Here is a 26,304-nt window from a genome sequence, read left to right as displayed (position 1 = left end):
GCGTAGCCAAGATGCCAATCGCTAACGCTCCGTAGCGATCGAAACGCAACTGTCACTGTCGCACTAATATGGAAGAGTGACAGAGAGACATAAAGCTTTTCGTTGTCGAAGCGATAGCGATTGTAACCTTGGCTAGGCCGGCTGTTACGTCAACCAGACGCTTCGCGATTTCTGCGAACAACTTATGCGCGCTGGGACCCCATGGACCTAGAGTTTCAACACCAAATGGTACATTTTCTCTTATTAATATTAACCTGAAGGAATTGTATTTCAAAATACTCAATAAAACCTGCCTTTACTCCTACACAAACCAAATAAACACTTAGACATCGGTTACACGCTAATTCTGGCGTCAGTTCAGTCCATCAGTCTGGTCAGACTGACGGGAGAATTATCGTGTAACACGCGGACTGATGGACTGATGGTATGGACTGATGAAAATTTAAATTTTTAGATAATATTCGTCAGTCCATTTTAAATGACAGAAAACTGATAGGAGACTCGAGAGATCGTGTAACCTGTTCGTGTCATTCTCGCGTCAGTCACCATATAAGACAAGACTAAATGACTGTGTTGCGTTCTGTGTCCAAACGGCGACTGTGTCGTAATTTTATCAGTCTGTTGTCAGTCTGGACTGATCGTGTAACCGTGTCCATTTTCCATCATTCTGGCATCAGTCAAAACTCGAATGGACTGATGTACTGAACTGACGCCAGAATTAGCGTGTAACTGATGTCTTAGGTGTTTAAATTGTAGCATCTTACGTGGCGTGGGAAGAATAGCTACTGACAATAGGTACTTTTTTGGTATTACATTTTCCATTTCAGGAGAAAACGGTTTCCACTAACTAAATCTTAACATTCTTAACAAATCACTTTGATTTTGATGTCGATCGCTTCACCATATTCTAGGTTATAGGTTTCGCTTTAAAGAAAAAAAACTTACTTTATTTTTTTATTGCAAATTTTGAAAAAAGTAAAACCTATAAACCTAGTCGTAGTCTTTCATTGTGTCAATAACATATTAACAAATCATGGAGAATGAAAAATTATTATGGAGTGGAAAAACATTTTTTCTTTTTGTATGAACGAGTAGGTACGTAGCATTCTTCCCTCTTAAAGTGGCCACTGACGAGCCTTCCAACAGTCTAAATAGCGTGGCTGCAATCTAAAATCGGTCCGTGAATGTCAAAAACGTACAATGTATTAAAATATTAGGATGCCGTCCATTTGGATGAATCCATTGTAACGGCATCCATTTGGAAGGCTCGTCAGTGGCCTGCTTTAAATACGGTCCTTTACAATTCCCGACAAGCATAAAACTGAAAACAGACTTCCTGTCACAGGTGCAGTATTTAACTCTCACACAGCAAATTTGTAGTGACCATAACGGTCCAATTCGAACAACATTTATAAGATGTCACAGCGATACGATACCAATCTATGTCAAAAGTGACATTTCTTAAACCAAAATCGTCATGATACTGACAGATCGGTATCGTATCGCTGCGATATCTTATAAGAATTGTTCGAATTGGACCATAAGACCTTTCGGTAAAGTTCGTTCTCGAAACTAAGATACCCAAACTTAAATTATGCAATTCACTCGGACAAATAAGCCGTAGGTTTGCTTAGCTAGGCATGCCCTAGTTTTCTGAACGAGTGACCTACATTTCTGGACTTAAAAATTAAGTTTTACTGCTCTTTGGGCTTAGTCCAGCCATATTGAATTTGAGCCGAGTGACTAGGTTATTTTGTATCGCATAAGCGATCGTACAGGTTTTTTTACTATAAGCTTGTAGTTTTAAATAACACGCTTTTATGTGATGCTACTAATTTTACACATTCCTCAATAGTTATTTGTACAACAAGAGATCAAAGTTTGATATTTCTGCGAGTGCTTATTTTGAGTCCCGTGCAAGCGAAAGATTCTATAATAGATTCACGAGCGTAGCGAGTGAATCTAATTTAGAATCTTGAGCGTAGTAAGGGACTCAAAAGCGCACGAGATGTAAATAACTTTGATCTCGTGTAGTACACAAAATTTTTCACACCTTAGCAGTGAGAACATACCTATTAAACAACTTGAAAAATGTAATCCTTCTTCGTTTCTTAATACCTATGCACTCATGTTTACTTAAGATATACAAACAATTGAGTTTAATTACCGCAATCTAACACAAAAACAAAACGTAATAATAAATTTCAGTAAAATAATATGGAAATAAAGAAACATCAACTGACACTTCAACCAACAACTTTTTTTTGTAAAAAAAGAACTTTGTAAGATACGGTCCGAATTGCGGATACGTACTATGTATTTGTCAACTATAGTAGAAATTCTTAAAAGTAAAATAATTAATTTTGCGTGATAATCTGTGTATTTTTTGAGTTCATTATTTTAATTGTACAATAAAATATCTAAAATATAGTATTTTTATCAAATCTTAAACTTTATTTTAATTAAATAATTATTTAGAATTCATACTCGTACGGAGCTCGTACGTGGTTTGGAACGATGCGTTCTGAAGTTTTTCGGGGGTCTATTATAAACAGTCAATATACCGTTGAATGTCGTTTGAACTTTTTTTCGTCTGTTTCTTTTTGCTAACAGTGTGAAAGGGACAGAGATAATAGAACCCAAGTATTTCGAACTTGTATTAGACCCCGCATGTTGAAATGACATTTGACTATAAAGGTCACTTGAATGTCATTTTGTCTCACTCAGTGAGCAAAATCGCATTTTGCTCACTATTTTTAAGAAGCAAAGTACCCTTGTTCGAGCTGCTGAGGTGAAAAAGCTATTATTTAAACAGAAGGACTATTAATATGAAAACAGTTTTGAATGATTCACAGTTAGTTTCATTAGACTTATATCAACCGATACTCGTGTGGACCGTGATTACCTTTACGCCCCGTCCCGTCCCGTGATATTGGGAGCTCGAAACAATACAAAAGGTAATTACGGTCCATATCCCGGGCGATATAAGTCTATTAATGTGAAATAATTATAGGTATGTAAAGCTCAATATTCACAGTATTTTTATATTTTAAGACTGAATCACTACCTAAGATATTATATTATGACAAAAATGCGCCTGCCCACAGAATAAATAATAGTACAACCGTACAGAAAGGACCCTTCCTACAAACCCGAAGTTTGACAGCGGTTCAGGGTCAAATCATGCTATCCGTTTCTAATATATTATGGCACCATCCCTTTCGGCTATTTAGGGTTGTCAAAATTTAAGTGATTATCTCATCTGTGGTCGTGCACGCAAAAGGAAGTCAAGTGGTGCCAAACCTAATAATTGCTCGGAGCAATGCTGAGCCGAACGGAGCCGAGTTCGATCGAAGTGAGGAGTGTCTCCCCACTGGCCTGACTGTGACTGGTTATTTAATTATACAAAAGTACTTCTTTTACAAACGTTCATTAAATCAGTGACTACTGAAAAAACTTTCTTGAACAGATAACACAAACAAATATAACACAGTATATCCAATCCAATCCAAAATATTAGTGATACGTAATTACTTACCCCCAAGCAAGCAATTAAACTAAATCATTTCACTACACCTAATGACTTCTAAAGCCGCCCACAAACGAGATCAAAGATACCCCAGCCCCCAGTGCAATTTGGACCCTGATTCGTATGTAATAAGCGTCGTTTTCGCTAATGCCGCCACAAATCAAAGTCAGGTAGATCTTACAGACCCTGGATTTGCTGGATTCAACCTGATTTATGAACGCCGGCAGCTCTACAAATGTGGGTCACGGGTTTATATGCAATCGACTGTCGCAGGTAATTTTCCTAAGTGCTTTATAAAAGAGCTTTAGAAAGAATAATGTATAAAATTGTGCTGGTATCCTCAGGGGATTAAATTTCCATTTGAAATTTTTATTAAGGCATCACGTTAAATTTATCAGAGAATACAAAGGACTTTCAGAATTGCAATAAGTAGGTCACACAATCCAAAGAACAATGTCGAAAAAAATGTTAATTAGCTTTATAGAATAAAATAATTGTATTCATTTTTCTTAAAAATTTATTTAACGTACTTAGACTGCCGTATTCGAACTTCAAGATATTCACAAGAGACGACACGTACTAGATCCATTCTAGATACGTTATAGTTTAGATATCAACTAGTTCTCATTTGCAGCGCAATTCGGGCAACCAATGTCACTTTTACGTTAGATAGAGTAAGATATCTATTAGATGTGAATTGGATCTCTAAGTCATATCCTGTGGAAAACGATCAAGATTATCTCCAGAATCACGAAAATGTCAAATTTGACAGGTTAGATCTTAAACATATCGTTATCATATCTTGGTGATGTCTAAAAGATATCTAATAGATGTCTATTTCAAAATCCGAATCGGGCCCATAGTTTCACTTGGTTGATCGGAAAAAAATATTCATCGTGACAGTTCTTACCGAAGAAAAAAAATAGGAGCTTTGTATCTTCCGATCGAAAAACATATTTAACCCTCTTTCAGCAGTCAGGTAAAAAATTAAAGAAAGTAAAATCAAGTCTTAAATTTGTGTGGTAGTCGGCCACACAAACTATATTGCGTGCTGTACGAATATCAAGGATAAACTTCGGACACATTCGGGAACTTGAAAGGATCTTTGTTTCTATAGGAATGGGAGCCTATTTGCGCCTTGCCAATGAAAAATCGACTCTAAAGCAGTTGACTCTTACGTCATTATTAAAAAGAATACTATATAAATTCGACGACTTGTGACGTAAGCGACTGTAGTATTAAGGTTCACTTTGCTTGGCAATGTGTATTTGAAGGTAGGTATCTAGTGGAATAGTTTTTTGTTTACTTATTTCAAGTTTTCTTATTATGTGAAGTTCGGTGATTTCACATCTAGCTGTCTTTCAAGTGATGAATTTAATCCATGTTGTGCGAGCTATCCAAACCTTTTTTAGGATTAGATAAATATCAAGAGACAACCTTTTGGATCGTAACCAAGATTCTCCCTGCCGAGGTTTTCTCGAGAGACTAAAGTATGAAGTTGCAGGGCTCCATAGGCTACGGTGACTGCTTGTGCTTACTATCAGGCGAACCGTATGCTTATTTGGCACTGACGTGGTATTAGAAAAATAAATTGTAAAATAAAGGATAATAATTAGGTATTTTTAACTTTGAGATTCCTAGCGCTATTTAGGTACTACCTAATGTAGGTACCAGTAGGTATTCGCCGTCAATACATTTCAAACCTAGTCCAAAATAGCGACAATTTCAGTTAATTAACAAATTAAAGCACTCAAAGCCTCTAATACCGTCCATTCCCTGTTTATTGTGCCTAGCGCCATTGTTTTCGATCACCGAACTAACAAATGCTATGCACAACCCTAAATGGTTCAACCTCGAACGCTGTCATTCAAAACTCAACCTAAAAGCACAGCCAATACAGTTCAGTTTAGACTAAGATATTGTAAAGAGTTAAGTAAGTGGGTATGTATGGGCATAGATGAGTCTCTCGTGTTAGCGCAGTGTTTTGTTTTTAAAGCGATCAGCTCTGTTGGTCCCTTGAGGATACAAATGCGTTAGGGCTGTGCCAAATTACTAATGATGTGCTTGGAATGAGTATTTAAGTCTGGTTCACTAATGTATTAAGTACTTTTTTTTCATGATATAGGAGGCAGACGAGCAGATGAATGACCCGATGGTAAGAAATTAATGTCGCCCATGGTTGCTGGCGTGGGAGTCCTTGAAGGTTTGAAGGTCGTATCGGTCTGGGAATATAGACTGGAAGTAGTCGCTATAAGTGGTGAAGATGAAAATATTGTCGTGTAGAGGTGGACACTCACGTCGTCGCCCTCCGGATAGCCTGGAGAGAGTAATGATGGGCAAAGTTGAAGGCACAAGACTTGTGGGTCCCACATCCCTACCAGATGGTGTGCTAAAATTACTGCAATTAAAACTGCACGAGGCCATGCCCTTGGCGAGGAACAGAAGCCTATGCAGGAACCTGGTCTTCAACAAGACATGATGTCACGATCAGCATTAAGGGAACGACTGAAGAAGAATATATGGCCAATACGAGTAATAATAATATTTTTTTTGTAGCCTACGTTGGTGTCCCACTGCTGGGCAAAGATGAGGGAAAATAAATATTAAGGGACACTTTTAGAAAATTGACTAAGCACGGTAAGCTTTAAGAAGGCTTGTGTTGTGGGTACTCAGACAACGATATAAGAAATATGTAAATACATAGAAAACAACCAAGTGTTCATCACACAAATAAATTCCTTTACCGGGATTCGAACCCAGGACCATCGGCTTCAGGCAGGGTCTCAACCGACTAGACCAGACCGGTCGTCACTGTTTGTACAATATGTTTGTAGTCGATTACCCGCCTTTGTTTGATAGCGTTGGGAACAGCTGAATGAGGATCGGAGCTGTATAGAGGTAATTGTGGCAGTAATTGCTCTGGACGTGTTACAGTGTAGCGGTAATAGATGCTATGTAAACGGGGCCAGTTAACCCTGTTACATTGCCCCACAATTCCAGTTTTAACGGGTAAAGTAAACGCGTCTCGCGTCGTTCTTAATATTTATATTAAATACTATATTACTAAAGCGTATTTACTAAACATACAGGGTGACTTCAAATTGGTAATACGAAATCAATGTATTACACACATCTTCCCTTAACTAAGCCCCTCAATCAAGTCTCATTCTTTTAAAATAATCAAAAGTATTTTTATTTTAAGTATTTAATTTATCAAATTTTTTAGGCTTCACATGGTTATCGTAACAAAATGATTGATAAGTAACACTTTCCTCTTTGGTTATCATATCAATCACCTGCCAAAGTATTTATGAAGTAAACGTGTTTTGATTAGTAATTTGTCACTTGTCGAAGAAAATAAGAGTGACCGGTATGACAGTTAGGTTTTTAATGTGGGGAAACCACACTTCGGGACTTTAATTATTTGTTTTATTAGAAAATTTGCGATAATTAAACACACCTAATTTTAACAACGGGGTTAATGTAGTATATACCTAGACTATTTGGCATTAACTGAGTCAAGAACAAGTGTTTTGTATTAAATTACCAATTTGAATTAAGTCACCCTGTATACACATAGGTACTAAAAATGTATAGAGTTATTAAATTTTGCGCAAACCTAAAACAAGAAATATAGAGGTTACGTCATATTTTATTTCCACAAGCTGTTTAAACCCAAAATCAAGCCTAAACTTCCACAATAACTATAATATCCTGCAAACTGCTTCCTTAACGGGCTAATTAGCTTTAACTGCCGTTTAAAACTCGCCTAAACGACGGTTAAGGTTATTTTATTCCTTAGTCTTAATTGTGGCAAGTTAAGGTAGCTTTAACAAGACTTTACAGTATTGTACCGGGAAAACCATTACTAGGGTTATCCTTACCCAAATACTTATTAAGAAACTTGCAATGATTTAAAGTTATTATTTACTGGATAACTACTGTTTTTAAAAGGAAACGTGACGAAGTCACGTAGCCGTTTCTCCATACAAACGCAGTCCCCAATTTCCTCTCTGAATATTAACATCATAGAAAATATTTTTACGCAATGGTAAAAATAAAAAATGAATAAATGCAATTTATTTTATTATTTATTTTTATTTATGTATTTATTCGTTAGCCTGTTGTGTCCCACTGCTGGGCAAAGGCCTCCCTCTCTTTCTTCCACGCGTCTCGTTCTATGGCAATATTAGGCCAATCTTTCCGAAAGACGTCAAGATCGTGCCGCCATCTCCTTCTAGGTCTGCCGTGACGCCGCACTATGTTTGGTGTGCACTCGGTAGTTTTCTTGGCCCACAAGTCGTTTGGCATACGGCAGATGTGTCCGGCCCAGTCCCATTTAAGCTTGGCGGCTGTCAAGGCTACGTCGGCTACTTTGGTTTTGGAGCGCAAGATGGAATTTCTGATTCTGTCAGTCAATTTGACACCAAGAATACTGCGCTCCATCGCTCTCTGGCAAACCTTGAGCTTATGAGAGTTATGAGCATTAGTCAAAGACCAAGTCTGAGCGCCTTGTGCAATAAAGTTTAAAATAAATAAATAAATACGAGTACATACTTTTATACATAGTAAACACCCGTAGCTCAGGAACAAATATCCGTGTTCATCACAAAAATAAATGCCCTTATCGGGATTCGAACCCGGGACCATCTGCTTCATAGGCAGGGTCACTGTCAACTACCCACTAAGCCAGACAGGTCGTCAAATGATTATTTAATTTAACGTTTTTAATGTTGAGAGCTCTTGGACTATAGGCTGGTTTTCAGTAACACATTAAACTAATAAATCACGTACAAAATAATCATTCAATATCATTGTCAGTGTATCGGATACCAATGAGCGTTGATGGGATTTGCACAGGGACGGATGCTTTAAATTACATTTGAATTGTGTGTGATACGGGCATTTGTGGATTTGGGAGGTTTTGATTAGTTGTGCTAGCTAATACGAGTTTGTAACGGGACTATCACGAATAAACTAATTTATTCATAAAAACATGTCAATTATATGTATTTGTATATATCCTTGTTTATATGTATGTATATATGTATGTATATATATATATATATATATATGTATGTATTTAGTGTACTCGTAGTCATAAGGTATAACACAATTATATATAGTAGGTATTTATTTAGAATGTTGATATTTTACTTCGCTCAAAAGTTACGTTTCTTTTCTGTTTATTTCTCACTGCACCCACATGGACTCTTTTCTGTTTCGCCCTATGGTTGACTGGTAGAGAATGCCTATAACGGCATTAAGTCCGCCTGTTGTACTTTTTGTATGTGCAATAAAGTTTAAAAATAAATAAATAAATAAAATAAATACAGTACAAAATAATAACAAAATTATAGCTTATGACTAGTTATGACTATATAGCTTAAGCCTAGTCAAAAAGTCCCCCTCGAGTCCTCCCCGGCGCAAAGGTACCCATCGCACTAGCTGCATTACCGATGAGAATGGCGATGGACAACCTTTGCACCAGGTACGAACCCGCGCGGGCGTCAGACCCTCTCCCTCATTCTACGTCCCACTTCCCTAATAAAGGCAATAGCCTCCGACCCCCAGCACCCAGCAGTCTTAAATGCAAGGGGTACAAAATAATAACTACCACCTAGGGCCGCATATTTATCCCGCTTTTGGCCCGCGGCAAAATCCGCAGCGGCACCAGCTGTCCGCACAGTTCGGCCGAGGCGCGAGGCGGCGAAAGTGCTGACGCACGTAGCATCACGAATATGTATCTATTTATTATGATATAAGATAAGGTGGGGTAAAAGGAATATAGTTTATTAGAGGTTTGCTCGGGGCAAGAAAAACAGCATGAGGATTCCATACAAGTGTTTTTCTTACCCCAACTTAACTACCTTAGCCGGCAAATTAGCAATCACCGTCGCTTCTGGACACCTTGAACACCAGAGGAGTTGCCAGTGCGTTTCCGGCTTTTAAAATGGGAGTACGCTCTTTTCTTGAAGGTCGTATCGTCTCGGAAATACCGCAAGCGAGTTCATTCCACATTCCTGTGCGAGGCGGGAAGTTTCTGGAGAAACAGTTGAGGACTGCAACTATCACAGTGGTTTTATTAGGGTTCCGTACCTCAAAAGGAAAAAACGGAACCCTTATAGGATCACTCGTGCGTCTGTCTGTCTGTCCGTCTATCACAGCCCATTTTCTCCAAAAGTACTGGACCAATTAAGTTGAAATTTGGTACACATATGTAAATTCGTGACCCAAAGACGAATATCTTACGTAAACAAATGAATTTTAAACGTGGAGTTCAAAATAGTTCTATACCTATAGATGACAAGAAAACCTATTAGAAATATGCAGTCAAGCGTGAGTCGGACTAATTACTTAGTTTTTGATCCCATCCCTTTTTAAAGGCAATTCACTCGCGTTTCACATATAAAAAATACATTGTTAAAAATTGGTTAATGTACGGAACCCTTAGAACGCGAGTCCGACTCGCACTTGGCCGGTTTTTTTACAGATGTATGAAATATAAAAGTCTGCAACGATTTTGATAGCATACGTAGTGCAAGTGTTATTTTCAACGGCAATCTTCTATGAAATTGTGACGTATAAATAACACTTGCACTGCGTATGCTATCAAAGTCGTTGCAGACTTTTCTTGGTCTGACTCTATATCTATAAATAGATTGCTCCATGAAGTAAACAATACAACCTAATTTGCACTTATTCACTAACGAGATTACCCGCCGTCGCTCGCTCCTCGGTGACCCAACTACAATAAGTTGATTAACTAAACTCACTGATAATGTTGCTACGTGCTTGTGTTGCGAGCACGTAGGCGATTGGTACAAGGGATAGGAGAGAGCGGTAGCGGAAGCGGGAGCGGGAGCGATCGATAGCTATAATGTATTCACTAACGAGACCCGCCGTCGCCCGCGCTCGGTGACCCAACTACAATAAGTTGATTAACTAAACTCACTGATAATGTTGCTACGTGCTTGTGTTGCGAGCACGTAGGCGATTGGTACAAGGGATAGAAGAGAGCGGTAGCGGGAGCGATCGACAGCTAGCACTAAAAATACATGCGCATATATTTACCCTAGGTAGGTAAGTATGGGTCATCCGCATTCGAGGAAAGCCAGTGCTGTCAAACTGGTTTAACTTGACAGACATTCAGACGTACTCTATGAGAGTAACCACTGATGAAACTCGTACAATATGTCAGAATTTCTGAGTGAAAACTGCCAGTGTGAGACGAGATTCTCGCCGCGAGAACTTACTTATATTTGAGATTCTCACAACAATGAACCATTTCACTTGGTCTAATCTAATATAACTCCAGTCCACTCGTAGCGTTGAATTACTTTCCAAACCTATCTTTTAATGTGATTTTTATCGTCCAAATACAGACACAACAGTTTCTTGTCGCGCGCGAGCGGAGCTTAAAACAGCCTGGCAAACGAATTAGATAAGGATGTAAGACCCCTGTTGTTAAACATTATTTAACGCTTAAATATTTTGGCATAGCATTGTTTAAGAATATTTGCTCGCTTACGGCGCAGCTGTCCGGCATTTATATAGCGCTCATACAATCCTCTCGCTTTAAGCTTATGACTTGTAACGCATTAATGTTGGATATTGTATTTCGATCAGTGCGATATTTACGCGATCATCTCGCAGCGATACAGGATTTATGATCATCATTAACAGCAGTTTACAGTTTCATTGCGATTTGGTTATTATTTGTAACTTTATAGTATATTATGTAAGTACATACCTACCTAACCTAGTATACTGAGCTGTATTCAAATTTTACGGCTTCAGTTTTGATATTGTTATTATTCTACCGAGGTTAAGTTCTCGAGTGGCGACCACGTATCGGAAGGCGCAGCGTGGGTAGACCTCCCACAACGTGGACTGACGACCCTGATAAAGGTCGCGGGAGTCCGCTGGATGCGGGTGGCGTAAGACCGGTCACTGTGACACTCTTTGGGGGAGACCTATGTCCAGCAGTGGACGTTCTCTGGCTGATATGATGATGATGATTATTATTATTCTACCATGATAATTATGTTAGAAACATGGGCGCTAAAACAGTATCGCAAGGAAGGTATTATGTACATTCGTTGACTTACCTGGTCATCATATCGCCCTCCGGCCTGTTGATGGCGGCGCCCTTAGACGCCGAGAACACGTATATCCTGACATCGTCCTTGTACCATTTCACGCTATGCATCTCTCCGCAGGAGGCGCTGTCGATCCGGCATTTTATACGTGCGGTCTCGCCTACTAGCGCTGCTGTTGTTTCTGTAAACAATAGGAAAAATAAATTGATTTGTGTGCCACCTTAAAAAAATTATTAATAAGTGGGGCATCGAGAATAAGCTATGTTGTTTATCAATCTTCACATGACTTCTTATATGGAGAAGGTTACGTCGATGACGGTTCCTGGATCTAGTCTACTGGTTTGCTCAGCTTGAAGAAAAAAATATGTGCTTGTGTTCGATATCCTTTTTCATTGAATGCCCTCATCATCCACGATTGAAGAATCTAATGTGTTCTCTCTAACATAATACGCCCAAGATTCCCAATCCCATACATAACTAAAGGAAAGGGATCCAGCCCTCTAGTGCCCGATATCGGATTAAAATCGGGGTATTCAGCATTCGTGGATTACGCCATAACCTATACCTAAGTCACGGCGGCACTAATTCATCGAGTTTATAATGTACAATATTTGAAAGTTAATGTGTGTTCCACACGGAAGTGTACTTAAAAATAATAAAGTAATTTTTTATTTCGTTTTCTTGTGGTACCATCGTATTCGCTGCCAGTGATCCGTTAAAAAGCGAGTTATAGTAATCGGGAGGTAATGCAATGATAATATTATTTCTTACAATATTCCTTCCTGAAATGCAAAAGTCTGGGTAAACTTCATAATATTAATATAATTATGTAAAATACACGGTGAATTAAAAAATAAAAACGAAACAGGAATTTTATTAAACTGCTCACGTACTTACAACACTACACCTACAATTTCATAGAAGTCGTGTGAAAAAAAGTTTAGTTTAGTTGAATTTTAGTAAAAGTTTTTAATTTTAATCCTGGTCACGGCACCAAATTGTAAACTTGCTTTACTAATATGAACCTTTTGTTTTGCATTTTAAGATACATTTTGAAATGAATTTGAAATGGTGTAATGGAATTCTTACTGAGCAATCGTATTAAAAAGTTTTCTTGGGAATGTTCGTTAAAGTATTTTATTACAGAGCCTTCTACTGCAATAAGTGATACGATTCTGTGTCACGAGCAATATGAACTGGATAATATAAAAACGAAATTACTGCAGTAAAAACCCAACTCATGCATTTGAGAGTGCTCATTTAAGCTAAGGCAAGGCTTAAATTTAAACGTTAAAAAAAAAACCTTTTACTAGTTTTCATAAAAAGGTTACATCCTATAGGTAAGTATAGATGAGATTAAAAATAACGATATACAGGGTGAAATTTAAATCACTGGCCATATTCATTCCAGGCACTAGGTTACACTTAAGGAATCTATTTAGCGAAAAAAAAGAGTAAATTTTTTTTTAATTTTCATTTTTCAATTTTTAAATACTTTCCACGAGTCGTGGTCACCCTATTACCACAAATGTAAACAAACCTAATAGTAGGTTTTAACAACAACATCAGCAAAACCCTTATCTGACCTTCACTAAACCTTATAATCGTTGCAATAGGGTCCACCTAGTTAGTGTTGGCGATGGTAGGCAGGTTTATCAATTTCGAGGGTAGTCTAAACCATTCCGCGCTAGCGGTAAACATAACGGTTAGCATAAATGATTAGTCACTCGTCACTCGCCAACCTTAAAATAATAATCGCGCGCGTACTAAGGTTTAAAAAAATGTTTTCGAACCGGGAATATTAGGAAATGGTACGGTGTTATTTATTAAGTGGTGAGTGTTTACGTGGTGCACAAAGATTATACGAAATGGAATCAGTTCCACGCCTTCGCAGACAAGGATTGAATCCAAGAGTACCATCTCGTGGGACTTTCGTTAATTGCGTCGACTTTTAATCAAATGTAAGTACATAAGATGATTCAATTTTTTAAATACGCCTGAATGCAAAGATTTTTGACCTAGTTTTTACTAATTGTTTTTAAGCCACGGACGTTTTGTTAATAATCATTAGTCAGAAATAATATTTTAGATTAAAAATGGGTTGCCTTTGCATTTTGATGGCTCTAAGCCCGTTAAAGTATGAAGGAAAAATTAGCAACTTATGTAGGTAAGCGTCTTATCTCGCTGCAATAGGGTTCATAATTGGTGACGCGATTGCAAACAGCGGGAGGGGCGGGGTGTCAATGACCTTAACTGATAAGAGAGAAGCGGGTGTAGTGGGTAGTTGTCGGTTCACCATAACGTACGAGGTTTTTAGGACAACTTGATGATGAGTTATTTCGAAAAAAATGTACTGAGCGGTATTAAAAGAAAAAACACGTGTTTAATATTTTTTCGAGTTCTTTCGGGTGTTTCAATTTGGCCAGTGAATTAAATTTCACCCTGTATAGATAAAGGTGCAAAGCGAAAATTTGTGTTTAGCCAGGCGTGGCTCACTCCGTGATTTCCTCGCTTTGCAACAGGTAGCTACAAGTACATCCGTTCCACACCAATTTTGGTGGCTAGCCATTAGCCGCGCGTGACGCTGCCGCCACCTAGCGGCCATACCTGTCCTGATCGTAACAGACGCGTTTTGTTAGAGAGTGAGTCTTCTGTACATAGTACTATTATTTATTCTGTGGTATAGCATATATTATGTATGTAATATTTAGGCCAACACCATCCATTTCATCTGTCAAACTAGGGAAGGGAACAGGATTTTATTTAAACAACCAATATTCAATAACTCTTCGATATTAGATAGGCGCAAGCAATAAAATATTATGTAAAAAATTATTTTAAAACATTTGTGTAACAATTTCATCTTAAATGCACAAATGTTACAAAAACTGCAAATTTTACCGGAATTACACTAAGCGTTTATTTACAAGTGAGATAATAAGCGCTCCCGGCGATTACAGTCGCATTTACCCTCTTTCCTGCTTGGAACACAAAAGAAATAATTTCGAATGAGAACAAATAGAGGACCTTACTCCATTGTAATAAGATTCAAAACTTTCTGCAAATGGTTTTCTGGTTTTTGCTTGGTTCAACTGACTTAAACTTAAAAATATGTTAAGCTTTATCAAAGTAAGTAATAATGATCCAAATGGGGTGTTTCTTCAAGTTTTTAAGAATATTGCAATATTCATTTATTGACGACCGGTCTGGTCTAGTGGATAGTGACCCTGCCTGCTTAGCCGATGGTCCTGGGTTCGAATCCCAATAAGGGCATTTATTTGTGTGATGAACACTAATATTTGTTCCTGAGTCATGGTTGTTTTCTATGTATATAAGTATGTATTTATCTATACAAGTATGTATATCGTCGCCTAGTACCCATAGTACAAGCTTTGCTTAGTTTGGGGCTAGGTTTGATCTGTGTAAGATGTCCCCTAATATTTATTTATTTTTTTATTTTTTATTTATTTTCTATTCTGGTACTGTTTTGGGCTATGACTCTGCACGATAATGGGAGAAACGAAATTTACATTTGGCATCAAAATGATACCTAAATAATGTTTATCATTTATTTATTTGTCATGTACATAATAGGTGTTACATTAATTATATAAAGTCATATCATGACATTCATGACACCCTGTAAGGGCACACAATAGTATTATTATTATATTCTAGGCTAGTCCATAAGGTAACATATTAACATTTACTTATTAGTAGTAATAATTTAAATGAAAATAAATGACGACAACAAATAAATGTCATTTTGTCGTGAGCGAAAGAAGAGTTCGACTGATAACTAAATGACATCGTTTAGATATAATTTTGATGTCAAACGATTGGCATCTTGGCTAGACCCCAGATCATCGATTAAACGTTTTTTGAGCTGTTTATAACTAAACCCTTTCACAGCCAAATAATAAGTAAGATTGTGCACTATAACGAAATCTGCAGCAATGATGTAGTAGGTATATTTAATTTTTTAGGGTTATATATCCAAAGGGTAAAAAAGGGACCCTATTACTAAGACTCCGCTGTCCGTCTGTCTGTCACCAGGCTGTATCTCATGAACCGTGATAACTAGACAGTTGAAAATTTCACAGATGATTTATTTCTGGTGCCGCTATAATAACAATTACTAAAACAAAATAAAATAAATATTGAAGTTGGGCTCCCATACAACGAAACGTGATTTTTTTACCGTTTTTTGCGTTATGGTACGGAACCCTTCGCGCGCAAGTCCGAATCGCACTTGGCCAGTTTTTTAATTGTCGATAGGGTCAAACACATTTTAGAAAAAGTAACTTTTGTGGACAATACAGTAAAAGTTCATGAATCTGGTACATTATACATTATATCCCGTTTTTATTATTTGAGCCTCAAGTACTCAAAACATTGTATGCCGCCTGTAACGGGCAGCGGTTAGCTTTAGATTTCCTTTCGATGTCTACAGGAAAGACGCGAAAAGTTTAGCATATTATAAAATGTGTAAGTACAGAGAGTTAGACCAAGAAAAGTCTGCAACGATTTTGATAGCCCACGCAGTGCAAGTGTAATTTTAAACGTCAAACTTCTATGAAATTATGATGTATATAACACTTGCACTGTGTGGGCTATCAAAATCGCTGCAGACTTTTCTTGGTCTAACTCTACCTAAGTATGACCCACATTTAAAATGGCCTAAAATTATTATTTCGTAAAGGGATCAATAACGAATCTAGCTTACACATAGTCACTGTTATTCCTAATTAATTATTTCTCCAACACATAATTTGATAAACCCACATTAATTAAGAATTTTCTTAATCAACCTCTGAAATTTGAAGGCTGTAATTAATCAAGCCTCGGTCGGCGCGAGCCATTTGACGATAACAAAGAAAGTGCTTGATTGAAGACAGTTTCCATTTAAGTTATATAAACAAGTAAACTTGATAATTAAATAAATATTATGACACAATCTTACGCAAATCAGCCTAGTCCCACGACAGTAAGCTAAAGTAGGCTTGTGTTATAATAAATTATTTTGAGATTGCTAAATTTAGATATGGCCCCTTTTAATTTTTTTTTAATATTTAAGCTCTAGCTAAAACATGACTTTGTTGCTATAACTGGGTGTTATATCACTGATATTAGCGCCGAATATAAAAAATTAACCGATTTTGCTGAAGAAAAAGTGTAAAAATTCTAAAAATATCTAATACCCTATTCTACCTAAGAACCTGTAAATTGCCATTGTTTATTCTTCAAAACGTTCTTCGATAAATACGAGTAATTAAACTTCTGAAAAAGTCAACCTTGATAAAAATAAAAATGTTTTTATAAAATATTAAAAAAACCTAAACCAGAAGCCAACTAAATTAGGCCTTATTAAATGTGTCCTAAAATACTAAATATTAGACTGCCTCCTTGAAAACAGGCAGGCCAAGAACGTAATGCTATACAACTTTCCCAGACACTTTTGTAATTAAACTACCTAAGTGAAATCTGTCAAATTAAAGGAACTAGAATAATCAGGACCGTTTTCTTCGTGACGTTGACGGGCTATCCAATTAGAATGGAATGAGACAAACAGACAGAAAAGAATTAAAGTCCAAATGAGATGAGATTTCTGTGCAGCCTCTGAACAGGCGTTAATAAAATAGGTACTAAGAAACTTTCTGGTCAGTCTTGCAGTTAACTGTTCAAATTATTAGTCACAAAATAACTGACAGCGGGATCTTGATATTATTTAGTATGTATTCACTGAAAACGCAAAAACAGCAGCGTTTGCCTTTGAAGCGAAAAACTAGTTCTACAAATCGTACCTAACGAATGTAGACAAAAACTAACGGTGCACTTGACAAAGATCTAAAGGCACAAAATAGTAGGAAAGTACCTACGTGCAGAATTCTTACTATGACACCTACATAAATATGAATATATTGACACCTAACAACTTGTGCTTCAATGTACCTAATACAAGATTGCCTGTCAAATATAAACAGAATGTAAAATAAATATTGTGTATATTTTCATATAACAGGGTTAAAATAGGTATAATATCAGACATGAAATAAGGGACAGCGAGTAAAATGAAAAATTATGTAAAAAGTCACGAGAGAGACAAATAGTGTTTATACTCTGTTTCTATATGGTTTGTGTTCTCTTTACAACCTCAACTGAAAAGCAACAACTTTACTTATTAGGGAGGAAACTTCTAGAACAGCGGCCATCTTTACTTCTGTTTTTGCATCTCCATACTACGACTTGCAATATTTCTGTGAGGCGTATTCGATTTTCTGTCATTGGATCTTGTTCCGATATGATACTAATCTGTCAGTGCCTGTGTGTTAAACTAGTTATTTTTGAATAAATAAATTAGTAAGCATCAAATGCAAAATTAGGCTTGGAAGATTATACCATTTAACGTGTTTTAAAGGCGGTTAGCCAAAATGTCAAGTTGGCGGATAGTAATTTGATTTAAAGCTGTTTATAAAAAATGATGGGTAAGTATCTGCATACTAAATCAAAGCATACATGAGGTTATTGAGGATGAGTAATTATTTATTTAATAACATTTTTACAACGTAATAAATCATTGATGAGATACATAATATTTTGGTCTAATTTTTCTATTGTAAAGTTGAGATTACTTGAAAATATCCGTTATAAATGTCAATGGCAAATGTCAAAATGTAAAACAACTAATGTAAAGGAAGCATTTATGCGGCAGAAGGAGATGGATTTATGGATGTAATGTTTGCGTCATGTTTTGTCTGTCAACGCTCAACGGTGACGCCCTCAATAAAAAAAAAATTAGGTCTGTAGCTGATTTAAGTACTAGGTATTGTTTTCATACATTCTTGACACGGCTCGCAGTGAGCGAGCGAGTGATCCTATCATAACAAAATAATTTTCAAAATCTGAATACAGCTCATGGTCCTTCGATCCGGATATACTTAGCAGGGGTCGCCAAAACGATTACTCAAAGTACCAGTAAGGGCCCAAAACTCATTTATTCCCACCCTTAAAACCGTATTACTTCCTCTCCAACCGCCAATTCGATCCTCATCAGCTTGCATATCATAAAACGATTTTGCCCGAATATTGTGCGGTATAACGACCTCTTACACTTACGCTATTTAAAATTTTGGACCTCGTTTGTTTACAAACGAGACAGCATGAATGTACAGAACTGCATGAATAATCGTAGTGTAAGTTTAGCTTTATTTGTACATAGTTAATTTAGCTAGTTAGTAAATTTATTTATAAGGAAGATACAAACTTTAAAAATAAAATAAACTAACGTATCTATAAAATAAAACTAAATTAAAATTAAAAACTAATACTAAATAAAATAAAATAAAATTAAATTAAAATACGTCTAAGAAATTGGGCCCCTTTGGCATGGTGCCGAGGACGCTGGCAGCATTTCCCCGCTGTATTGCTAGTTAGTAAGTTGTAGAAATTTTAATAACAAAACTTCCGTGAGACACAGACAGACAGACTTAAAATACGTGAGTGACCCGTTGTTAATAAGTTGTAGCAATATTTGTACGCCAGTCATGGCAAAACAAGAATCGTCCTGGAATGAAATATTGAACACCTATGTATACACGCTTGTTTAATGCAAATAAACGATCATTCATTCAATCATTCAGCCTAAATTTAGATGGAGTTTGGGAGACTTACATAGGTGGCAGACTGTAATTATTTTACAGCACCTATATCCGGTGCTCCATTACGACACCATTTGCTATAATAGTCATATTACGCAACTACGTCGAAAATTTAAAGGACCATAAACGTACTGTAAAACGTTGTACAATACACGAGCGAATAGGTAATTCGCCACTCGTTGCGAATTTACTATTTTTCGCACTTAAATCGTAAATAACTATTATACGACAGTCTTAAAAGAAACTGTCAAGAAACAATTAACTATAGTATAATAGTGGCTAATATTTCTAACTACCTACAAAAAATACCTTCCTTCTCATTTATATAAGTAGTAACTATTAAGTAAAATACCAATTCACCAAATAAAATTAACTTTCAGCTTGATATACATCTTAACCATTCATAAACTAAAAGTGCGGTGCAATAACACTTGTCAATATTATTTAGGGCAGTTTAATAAATAAGTTTATTACTCACATAGAAAAGGTCGTCTACAAAAGGTTTAGTATTAGGGTCATAAAGTAAACTTTTATCAGATTAGGCTTAGTTGGGAATATACCTAACAGGCTTTTTCGTGCTTATATCGAATAAATAAACGTACAACTCAACGGATCCCCGTGAAATTTCGATAGTTAAATATAATATAATAATATAATATTTCGCGCCAAATGTTAAACACAAGCAATATCAATTATGTAACGCCCCAGGTATCGCTGGTGCGACATGGTGGAGGCGGATTTGCGCGAACTTAGAGTCAAAAATTGGCAAGAGGTTGCACAGGATCGAGAAAAGTGGCGCTGTCTTGTATCGGAGGCCAAGTCCCATTTTGGGTCGCCGAGCCAACTGAGTAAGTAAGTATCAATTAAGTATCAAATTTAATTAAGTTTTGAAAGATCAAATCGGCTTCCGAAGTTACGGATCGTAATTTTGTTAAACGTCCTTTTGCAATTAGGACCACATTTATAACTTTTTTTCAACAGAGGGTTTAGGGGTCCGATATTTTATTAAAATCGTTAGAGAAGGTAACTGGACTTTTGAAATCAGGTCAGGTTGGGGGTAAAGTGTTGAATGTTGTTTATAAAGAAATTATCAATGCTAAGATAACCTAGCCATGTCACAATCTACAATAATATTAAGTGAAATAACGTCTCCGTCCCCTAAATATCTCTTTACGCCTGTCATTTTGGTATTGTCAAGTGCTTCGCTTGTCAGCTTATCGACTGTCAAAAGTCGATAAGTATATTATTGGTCCCGTTATGGCTCTTAGATACAAATAGGTCAAGCATTAATAGGTCAAATTGACGCTTAACATTTCTGGTTTCGAAATAAAAACATATGTACATGCTAACCTCCTCCGTAGTCCGGTAATATGACTGCCTACGATATTGGTCCCGTGTCCAAATGGTAAGGGCATTCATTTGAGTGTTCATCACAAATATTAAATTAATCTGAATTATGGATGAAAATCGTTTGAAATCACATTAGAGTCGGACCAAGAAAAGTCTGCAGAGATTTTGATAGCCCACGCAGTGCAAGTGTTATTTTAAACGTCAAACTTCTATGATTATGACATACTTTAAGACTTGCACTGCGTGTGCTGTCAAAACCGCTGCAGACTTTTCTTGGTCTAACTCTACCTATCGTTGAATTACAGAACACGTTTAATTCCGTAATAAGCTTAATCTCTTAAAGGTAGTCTGAATCTAAATTCAGAAGCTTTATAGTGATAAGACCGCCCGTTGTTATCTAAAAATAATACACAATAAATTAAATTCAGTAATAACCATACCTACTGTATTTCATTTTTTCTGTATTTTTAAGTGTACGATGTGCAATCAAGTAAAGAAGAGATGCTTTCCTGATTGCACTGTGCGAGTTTGAAATCAATATAATAAAAGTGCAATATAGATAACTACAGTCGTGTCAATGCACGAAAATCTATCTGGAAGACGTATCTGCTTTATATTTATTTACTAACCCCCTTATTCATTTTGATATTTGGCTGTTTCATACATTTGTTGCTGGTGCATTTTATGTATATGGGAGTGTAAATTTTTTTTTTACGATTTCGGTTTTGTCCCGTAGTAAAAGCCACCCTGTATGGGAAACCCGGAATTTCATAACAAAAGTTAAAAGTTAAAAAATCATAACTCGAAAACTACGAAAAATCGGCTAACATACATGGGGTATATTCTGATAGCTCACGTTGCGACGTGAGGAATCTAAATAAAATTTTTGGACGTCAAGGTTTGGACCAACCTATTACAACCTACGTAACTTGAAGTATTTTCGCCACCATCAGGATTTCAGGCAGGTATACAATTTAAGTGTAAAGAGAATAAATAATAAAGCGTTAACATACCCACGTACGTAAACACCCGTAACTCACAAACCTTCGTTAATCTCAGTTAATTAAAAAATTAGCTCCTAATTAAAAGGGATATATTAAAGGGAGCATTCGTTTGAATTAATTACGCATTAGGACTGTAATTATGATTATTTAGGGCCAGGGGATGTTATTAAAAAGTCCTTTTGAAATCCCTTGATATTTTACACATTGTAGGGTGTTATGTTTGTAAGGCCGAGCCAAGAGGTTTAGATATGAGACTGAGGGTAGTGACTTACAATCCTCAAATAATGAAATAAAGCGCTGGTGGCCTAGCGGTATAGCGTGCGACTTTCAATTCGAAGATCGCGGGTTCAAACCCCGGCTTGTACCAATGAGTTTTTCAGAATTTATGTACGAAATGTCATTTGATATTTACCATATGCTTTTCAGTGGTACGGGCATGTGATGCGGAGGGATGAAAGTCATGTGACGAAAAAAGTATTACGAATAAATGTGGAGGGAGGTACGAGGAAAGGAAAACCGAGGAAAAGGTGGATGGACTGTGTGAGAGATGATATGAAACGAACGCATGTGAATGATGAGATGACGGGCGACAGAGGTATAGAAGAACAACGACCCCAAGTGAATGGGACATGGGCAAGCGAATGATGATGATTTACCAGTTGCTTTTCGGTGAAGGAAAAAATCGTGAGGAAACCGGACTAACCCCTATAAGACGTATTTCCTCCTGGATCGGAATGTCAGATGGCAGTCGCTTTCGTTAAAACTAGTTCCTACATTATATCATGGAATTCATTGTCAAGAGGACCCCAGAGTCCCATGAACCGTGGCAAAATGCCGGGATAACGCGAGAAAGAAGAAGATACCTACAGACAAGAGGAGAATGTTGTTAAAAGACATAACATTCGACACTTTAAATAGATCCCAACGAACTAACAATCACAAACTAACATTAGTTTCGACAGCCGGATGTGCTCGTAAATAACCAGTTTTTAACCTTTTAAAACTATGGCAATAAAAAAGAAATATTCCGGGAACTTGCGCGATAAATGTGCAGTTCTGTAATTGGCCTACAATTTATGTGGCGGAGGTGCAGGTGTGTTTACATTAGGCCAGTAACTTGGGTTAGTATTAGTACTGGCATGACAAGTGACCGAGAAACTGTGTGACTTAATAAATTGGGTGGTTATTTAGAAGGTATCGAACATCACTTCTCCTGTCATTTGAAACTTAATAGCCTTTTACAGAAAGTTCTTTCTTTAAAAATAAATACACACTAAATTTTCAATTGTAAAATTGTATTCCACCTCACAACGACCGGCGACCAATATAAAGTTAAACGTAGGCCCCAACCAAGTATTGACTTTTAGTCAATTTGACGGATTAAAGTTTAAACTAGCAAATTTTGATACCCAATTGTTAGGAGAATAATCAGTCACTGGCAAGAAAACTGGCGCCAGTAGCTCTCCCGTTCAAACACGTTTAGTCCTAAGGCAAGCTCAAAAAGTTCCCGTTTTTATGTCTCAGTCAAAAGTTCGGGATCGACTCCTCGCTACCCGCCGGCTTTACGATGTTTGGGAGATACGGAGGATGGGACGGACCGACGAACACCGCAGATAGGGCCGGTTATACATATTCTGTTACTATATGCAAGTTTGGGCCTTTTGGCGAGTAACGATACTGGGAAATGGGTAAAGGGGTAGTTGCACACGATGAAGCGTGGTTTAGCCTTCTTCACACTAGGCGAGAACTGAGACACCAGCGCGCCGCTCTCCCACCTTCGTCACCGGGCACGGCGTTCTCCTGCCAGCATGCGGTCGCGGCTGCCGCTCTCGCATTGGACTTACTAGTCATTTGCGGAAGTGCCGCACTCTTATGGACGCTGTTTAAACCATCATCTTATTGATGTTACAGGCCAATGATGTGGAAATCAATAAATAAATATTATAGGAAGATTTTATACCGATCGACCAAGTTCCACAGTATGCTCAATAAGGCTTGTGTAGAGGGTACTAGACGACGGTGTATAAACTCACAGAGCCTACAGAGTCTGTGTCGGTCCGCCAATATGTGATCCAGTTGTAGCTCCTCGTTATTAAGTCAATTTGACTTACAATACATGAGCGACCCATTTTAATATATTACATATTTAATTACATTGCCGTATTATTTCTAGCTGTCATAATATGAAAACAATTTAATGAAAAACCCGAAATGAATCGTGCTAATTACGCATTCTGGGAATCGTTATCAGTCATTTCAGGGCTTTTCATTATTAAAATAATTATTAAATTCATCACATTGACATGTTAGCGATGCCGATGATAATTAATTAGTATAAGTACAGTCATTTACAGTAGTAACATTTTTGAAATGATTCAAAAGTAAGATCGGTGATGATTATGGGTTTGATGGTGAGATTATGATGTTAAGCGCTGGTGGCCTTAGCGGTAAGAGCGTGCGACTTTCAATCCGGAGGTCGCAGGTTCAAACCCCGGCTCATACCTTTTTTTTTTCGGAATTTATGTACGAAATATCATTTGATATTTGCCAGTCACTTTTCGGTGAAGGAAAACATCGTGAGGAAATCGGACTAATCCCAATAAGGCCTAGTTTCCCCTCCGGGTTGGAAGGTCAGATGGCAGTCGCTTTCGTAAAAACTAATGCATACGTCAAATCGTGATATTAGTTGTCAAGCGGACCCCAGGCTCCCATGAGCCGTGACAAAATGCCGGGATAACGCCAGGAAGAAGAGGTGAGATTATAATGTTACTAATAATAAAGGTTTTTCATATAAACCTTGAGCTAAAATTCGATTTTGTGATCATCCGTCAGAGCTTTTCGCGCCTTAAAAATGATTTTACCGCTCGATCGTAAAAAATCACCATTTCTGTTTTTTTTTTTGTTTTAATAAATAGATAGACCGATTTATGGAAACATGTAAAAAAAGGGATGTCTTTATGTGGATTTTTCCGTCGAGTTACGAAAATACCACACCTACTTTTTCGTAACTCAGTAAAATATATAATAGGACATGCAATAAGTTGCACTTATATTGTAACTTATAGGTATATCCACCAAATTTTATTAAATGCTGACCAAATAAATAAAAAATACTACTAAAAAATCGGCCCTTAAAAATAACAACTGCCATTCTATTCTTTTATATATGATAATATATTATTATGATATGATATTTATTGGTCAATATTCACATTTACAATTATCTTTCATATAACATTACAAAACATACCGTAAACTCGAGTTACTTTGACCCAAAGGAGGGTAACTTTGACCCACACGAATACCATCATATTATTTAATGGTGTCTAATAAAATACATTAAAACGTCAAATGTTAGCTAAAACCAACCTCATGTCATATTTCCATAATTACAGTGCATTAATATGACCTGTACGGATATGATGGTCTTATTTGTCTACGTGACAGCGTGATAAAACGGTGTCCGTCTCTTTCTATCCCGCAGCGTTAAAAAGTTGTTACGGGTTGGCAAGGGGAACAGAGAAATAAGGTCACAAATAATAACTAACTATCTTTATTACAAAAACTAATCCTACTTAATAAACTATTAACTAATCTAAGTTTGGACGCCAGGTGAGTTTCCGTCTGGTGACCGACGAGGTACTCAGCCGAACCGCTGCCGTTGTAAAAGCTAGCTCAGTCCGTTTTACTTTTCATATTTAGCCGTACACCAAAAGGGCATGACGATAAGCTAAAACAAGACATAAATCTACTTTATTTCCCGCTACTAGATAAACTAAGTAACGTCAACGACTAATTATACAAAGCTAGGATTTCCTTAATACTAAAACTTACCCCTTTGGTGTAGATGATTTAACACTCACAAAACAACAAAATTAATGTCACCTCCACTGGTAGGATTGTCCAGATTTAAATTCCAAATTATTTCCATAAATTCCTCTATACAATCTTAAATCACAGCACCAGTGGAGAATACATGTCTACATGATTTGCTATTCCAAGTTCAAGTGTTTGTTACAATTTTTCTCGACATGACCGCAAATATAATCATAATTTATTCAAATACACAAATTTAAACATACAAAAAGTTAACCCGTTTCGGGGATCGATCCTCGGTCCTCCAACTTACAAGTCTAGCCCGCACGCCACTGGACCACCAAGACTCATGGCTAGCGGCCGTAAATTGGCAACCAGTTACAGCGCCTTTAAACCATTGCAGCTTATTCCAAAGACATAAGGTCTATTATCGAATGATGTCGATAATCCTAAGTTGACTTAGTGACATCATAATATGCCCCGTCCCTCATTAAAAAATAAATAAATAACATTTATTTATTTATTTTTTATAGTATGGTTTCATATCCTTAATATGCCAAACTCCAATGTTCTTTCCATGTGCATTGTTTAACCTAAATACAATGTCCGACAACTTTTCCACTACAACAGCCCTGTCAAATTTTGGAGCTAGCTTTGCCATAAATTTATTACCTGCATTTGACAAATATTTGGTTCTTCTCCAGACTATATCACCTACCTCAAATGTTGCCTGTTTTGTTTTTTGATTATATCGAAAACTACTCTTTACGTGTGCGTTTTTTATTTTATCTTGCACTTCTTTGAATATCACCCTTCTTTCTTCTAGACTGTTCAGATAAGGTCCG

At 36.9% G+C, this 26,304-nt stretch overlaps 1 protein-coding gene across 9 annotated transcripts in view; it reads right to left on the bottom strand.

The window, feature by feature from the left end:
• LOC134801938 (hemicentin-1) overlaps window positions 1-26,304 on the bottom strand; it is a 669,034-nt gene that overhangs the window by 315,613 nt on the left and 327,117 nt on the right. For all 9 annotated transcript variants that reach the window (XM_063774564.1, XM_063774565.1, XM_063774560.1 and 6 more), the window contains exon 3: window positions 11,641-11,812. In XM_063774564.1, coding sequence (XP_063630634.1) covers window positions 11,641-11,812 — 172 coding nt within the window. The remainder of the gene's footprint in view (window positions 1-11,640; window positions 11,813-26,304) is intronic.

Source organism: Cydia splendana, chromosome 23 (genome assembly GCF_910591565.1).
Source record: "Cydia splendana chromosome 23, ilCydSple1.2, whole genome shotgun sequence".
Lineage (NCBI taxonomy): Eukaryota > Metazoa > Arthropoda > Insecta > Lepidoptera > Tortricidae > Cydia > Cydia splendana.
This window is presented reverse-complemented; position numbering and strand designations above follow the sequence as displayed.